The sequence below is a fragment of the Carcharhinus amblyrhynchos genome, chromosome 17 (assembly GCF_965287045.1).
Source record: "Carcharhinus amblyrhynchos chromosome 17, sCarAmb.v2.hapA, whole genome shotgun sequence".
Classification (NCBI taxonomy): Eukaryota; Metazoa; Chordata; class Chondrichthyes; order Carcharhiniformes; family Carcharhinidae; genus Carcharhinus; species Carcharhinus amblyrhynchos.
In genome coordinates this window covers 55420368-55425600 of record NC_137340.1, presented here as the reverse complement: position 1 = coordinate 55425600, position 5233 = coordinate 55420368, and the positions used below count along the sequence as shown (strand labels likewise).

The window sequence follows — 5233 nt, the reverse complement described above, 5'->3', positions numbered from 1 at the left end:
GAAGGGGGGGGGTAGGCAGAAGGTGTTGCCATAGGTGCAGTCTCCTGGCTGGAAGGCCCTGGTGTGGGCTCGAGCCCTTCCTCCTCCTCCCTTGGGGTCCCTTTGGCCTGTGGGACACCTGGTGCTTCTGCAGGGTGGTCCAGAAGCTCTGGCATCACCTGGCACTGCCTATCCTGGAGGACCACCTGCATCCTGTAGGAAGTAAGAACGGCTCCCAGTCTGAGGCCGGTCAGTTTGTATGGATTACACCCGAGCAACTGACCCAGTCCTGGAGGGGTGGACGCTCGACCGGCTTAGTTATCACCGTTAGGTTTCCACCGGCGACAACCCCCCCCTTTAAGGAGACACCTCTGGAGACACGATTCCACTTCAGATCCCCTTAACCCCGTTCGAAATCAAAGACACGGATGAGTTTTCTCCTAAGTCAGTTTTATTCGATCTTGCAAGAACGGGTGTGGTCCCGTAGGTACACACACCCTTACAATACATGATCATACCTTACATGCATTCGCGAGTTCATCATACATCCCGCCTTTCCTTCTCTTAAACTTATTTAGCTAGTTCTGCCCTTATCTACATTCCCTTCCCCCTACCCTATCTCGGGTACCAGTTTTTTTCTTATACGGTCAGCGATAATCGTCTCTTTTGTAACCCAACCCCTGACTGTTACTTTGACAGCAAACAACTGATCTCATTCTGGTGGTTAATCACCTGCCTTCCCCATTCTCCCACCCTTGGCCAGTCAGCCCATGATTTCAAAAATTGCATCTTCCTCCTCTCAATCCCCCTTGTCTTTTCTTACGCACTGTAATTTTTGATACCTAGCGCATTTTCTAATCCCTCGAGCATTATGCCTGCCTGTTCGTCCCAGGTGCCATTGCCGGCCTTGGCGTCTAGGAGACCCTGTCCTTCCTCTGACGCCAAGTGTAGGCCTATTACTCGTTCATCCAGGGCATCACGTTTAATCAAAGCTGTTTCAATAAGTCTCTGGGTCAGGCCCCGGATACAAGGGATAACACAGCATCCTAAGGCGACCAGCACCCCCGCTACTACTATAAAGGAGATGAAGACGGATACCACAACCCCTTTCCACTTCCCGAACCACCCTTCCAGCCACCCGGTAAGGCCTGTGTCCACTCCCGAGTTTTCAGCCAATTCATCAGCCAGGGTCGTTAGTCCTTCTAGTGCTCTGGTGATTGACCCATCAGGAGCGGTGTTATTTGGAATAAAGGTACAACACTGTGTCCCTATCATGACGCAGACCCCTCCTTTCTCTGCTAAGATCATGTCTAAGGCTAATCTATTCTCCCAAGCCATCCTACTGGTGGCATCCAGTTGTTCTGCTATTCCCTTCACTGCATCACGGGTATAATTAATAAATCGCTGTTGGTTGTAATAGATATAATTGATCCAATCCACATTTTTATTAATGGTCACCCACCAGAACAGAGACTCAAACCCCGCTGCTATCTGGTTCCTGGCCTTATATTTGTCGGGAACCCCCCTGGGGACCCCTATGTCATCCAGATAGACCCGGTCGTCAAAGGAGGTGGGTATACTCCTCTCTGTCCGCCAGTCTCCACGGAATTCTTGGTGTTCGAACGCCAGGGTGAATGGGACCCTCAATTGGACTATCGCACAGGTCCCCGTCCACTTTCGGGGTAATGTTGGCCGCAAAACCTTCCCTCCACAGTACCACCAGAGGTCAGCTCGGGGTACCTGGATTTGGGAATAATTTCCCTCCTCGGTGGTGTCCTTAACTTCCCTAATCGTACCACATTTGCCGAGGGTGCCCACCTGCCTGTCCAGTTTTTCCCCAGTTCGGGAAATGCAGGTATGATGCACTCCCAATACCCCGGAAAACACCGGAGGCTGTGACTCCTTGTGGGGCCTTACAGGAGGAAATGTCAGGCCCAGGGATTGGCAGGTGGGGTCACCCCAAGCCGTCCGATGCTGATATAATTTTACCAGACATTCCATGTGTTGGGGCTCTCCACTCCATCCCAATGGGAAAGGAACCACCTGCGGAGTCGGCCGACTGCCTGTGCATGCATAACAATTACCCTTTTCGAGGCTTTGGACCGTGTACCTGACCCATTCAATCCAGGCGTTCGTTTCCCTGAAGCCCGTTTCTATTTCAATGGTTTCCCTGAGATCTTTTATCTGTATCACCCTAATCCCCTCAGAACTTCCCGGGGCAGGGGTCGCCGTGCGTAGAACTGGTGAATTGCCAGCTGTCACTTTCTGAACCATGATCCTTACGCAACACAGTCTTTCCTCCCTGACCCTTACCCCAAGTACTTCATTGTCTAGACTCCCATGCCTATTTCCGTTTGCCACCCATTCAGTCTGCTTCACGGTCAGGTATAGCGGATTACACCGGTTCAGCCCGCAATCCCTCGGGAGGATGGCCCGTGGGACTAACGCTACCCGTTCCTGCACCCCGAGAGATTTTTCTTCACCCAGCCCCTTTCCCATGAAAATCAATTCCATCTCCTTTCCCTGATGCCCTTTTTTGTCTTGCGAGGTTTATTGTAGTCTGATTACGTTCCCCTATAGTTCCGCATGGCACCATCTGGCAAAGGTCGATTCCTATTACCTGCACCTGGGACGCTTCATTTATGGTGAGAATATATCTGGCCTGCGTGGGCCGCCTCTTCCGCGTACCACCTATCAACCGCTTCCTGATTCCCCCGCGCAACCCCCATAGCCCCAAAGTCCCCTTTTAGAGACATTGACCATATCGTTAGTAATGTTAGCAGCATTTCAATACTGATTATAGTCCATTTCAGAATGTTGTCTATTCAGTCTTCCGCAGTATTCTCCACTGAGGTGTGATCGCCCAGAGTCGGCACCCCCTCCTCCGGAGCTGGTACCGGTCCCTTGACCCTGGTGTAATGAGTCCAGCCCCTTTCAGCGGTTCGAATAGCAGTCTCGGTGGTCAACAGTACCAAGAAGGGGCCGTCCCAAACCGGTTCCAATGTTCGTTGCCTCCAGTTCTTAATTAGGACCCACTGTCCCGGTTTGATAGAGTGAATCGCGAATTCAAGAGGCAGTGTCTGTGCCAGGAGTCCCTGTTGACGTAAACGAGACAGAACAGATTCCAAGGCCTCAACATATTTGCGTTCAAAGACAGGGAACTCCCCCCTTGGTCCATTGAAGGGGAGACTGAACATCATTTCATACGGGGAGACACCTAAATCACGTCGCGGTTGCGTTCGTACTTGTAGGAGAGCCAAGGGGAGACACTTAGTCCAAGGCAACCCGGTTTCAGTGGTCAGTTTCGTGAGTTGTTTTTTAAGGGTCTGATTCATCCGCTCGACCTTGCCTAGGACGGGGGGTGCCAGGGGGTATGGAAATCCCAGTCTACCCCCACCGCTTTTATTATGTTCTGGAGGATAGTCAGAGTGAAGTGACTACCTTGGTCAGAGTCAATGGCCCTGGGGAGCCCAAATCGCAGGATAACTTGTTCTAGGAGGACTTTACTAACTTGAGCCGCTGTAGCTGTGGCTGTTGGGAACGCTTCTACCCATCCTGTCAGATGGTCCACTATTACGAGGAGATACTTCAATCGGCCTAGGGGAGGGAGTTCGGTATAGTCTATCTGTATGTATTCAAAGGGTCTATAGGCAGGGCTTCTCCCTCCTGTGGTCGTGTTCTGTCTCAGACCCCTCTTATTAACCCTCCTACAGATCAGGCAATCCCTCGTAACCTGTTTGGCCACCGTGTAGATTCCGGGGTGTGCGTATCGGCGTAGAAACGTATCACACAGGGCTTGGACCCCCCAATGCCCCCCTTGGTGGGGGTGACTTAGTATTCCTCTGGCTAGGGGACGGTTCAACAATTGTCTCCCATCAGGCAAGGTCCATTTCCCGTCCTCCCCTTTCTGCCCCCCCCCCAATTCTTTGAATTCAGTCTCATCTGTTTCAGTGAATACCGGCGCCTCATTTATCTCTGGGACATGGGGCACCCATACCAGACATTCAGCCACCTCCTCTTCCATCCCCGCCAATCTCGCCTGTTCATCCGCTAACTGGTTTCCCCTGATCTCTGTTCCCGTACCCTTCTGGTGACCTCTCACATGGACCACTGCGATTTCTCGTGGCTTTAACAGATCCTCCAGTATTTTTACCACTAACTCCTCATGGACCAACTCCTTTCCCCTACTATTTATCATTCCCCTTTCCTTCCAAATCTTTTAACATCCAGCCAGCCTGGGCCGGTCACCCTCGTAGGGCCTTCCACGTCCCCCACTTCGCCCCCCCTCGGGTCTCCCCTGGCTTCCAACTTCCTCTGGACCTTCCTCGACCTTCCGTATACCCTTCCTCCATCATTCCAGATGATTTACAGACTTCCCTGACTGCGGCTACCATCATCTTCACCTTCTGTTTCTCCCTTACTGCATCCCTCTGAACAAATACCTTCTGGGCCTCATGTAACAACTCCGCCACATCTTTTCCACTCCAATCCTCAATCTTCTGTAATTTCTTCTGTATATCGGGCCAGGACTTGGTTACAAAATGGACCTTCAGCATTCCCCTACCTATCTCCCCATCCGGGTCAAACCCGGAATATTTCCAGACAGATTCCCTTAGTCTGTCCAGGAACGCACTGGGCGATTCGTCTTTCACCTGCATTACATCAAAGGCTTTAATTAAGTTTTGTTGCTTGGGGACGCATGTCTGTATGCCGCGGATGATCAGATTCCGCAAGTCAGACATGTGCGTCCTTCCCTCCTGAGTGTTGTGATTCCAATCTGGGTCCTGGAGGGGATATTTTTCCTCCCCTCGGGCACCCTGTTGGTGTTCCCTGTCCCAGATTTCCATAGCCCTCCTCCGAATCATGACCCCTTCATCATAGTTGAACAATATGTTCATCATGGCTTGAAGTTCTTGCCACGTATACAGGTTGGGGCCAAGAAATTGGTCTAGCTGTGTTGCTACCACGACAGGGTCCTCTAAGAGGGAGGGTAAATCCTTCCGGAACTGACGGATGTCCCCTGAATTGAGAGGGGCTACTACAAACCCCGTTGCTCCCGCCCCAAAGGGGACCTCCTGAAGGGGATTCATGTTCACAGCAGCCTCTTGGGCGGTAAGAGGATCTCTGTCTCATTTTTCTAAGGATCTCTTATTTTCTAGTCTTAAGGACCTTCGGACGGTGGCCCCTCCCGGGGGTATGTCATCCCCTCCCGGGATTTGGTCCCCGGGATCGCCAACCAGCTCAACATTTGAGG

At 51.8% G+C, this 5233-nt stretch overlaps 1 protein-coding gene across 1 annotated transcript; it reads right to left on the bottom strand.

Annotated features, from left to right (window-relative positions):
* Positions 1 to 798: 798 nt before the first annotated feature.
* Positions 799 to 2253, bottom strand: LOC145354266 (uncharacterized). Its single transcript, XM_080205355.1, has one exon. The coding sequence runs from the start codon at positions 2251 to 2253 to the stop codon at positions 799 to 801; it is 1455 nt and encodes a 484-aa protein (XP_080061481.1).
* Between the last annotated feature and the right edge of the window lie 2980 nt (positions 2254 to 5233).

Bases quoted from the DNA above. Each gene is read 5' to 3' on its own strand.
- LOC145354266 (XM_080205355.1), bottom strand. From the start codon at position 2,253: ATGGTTCAGAAAGTGACAGCTGGCAATTCACCAGTTCTACGCACGGCG.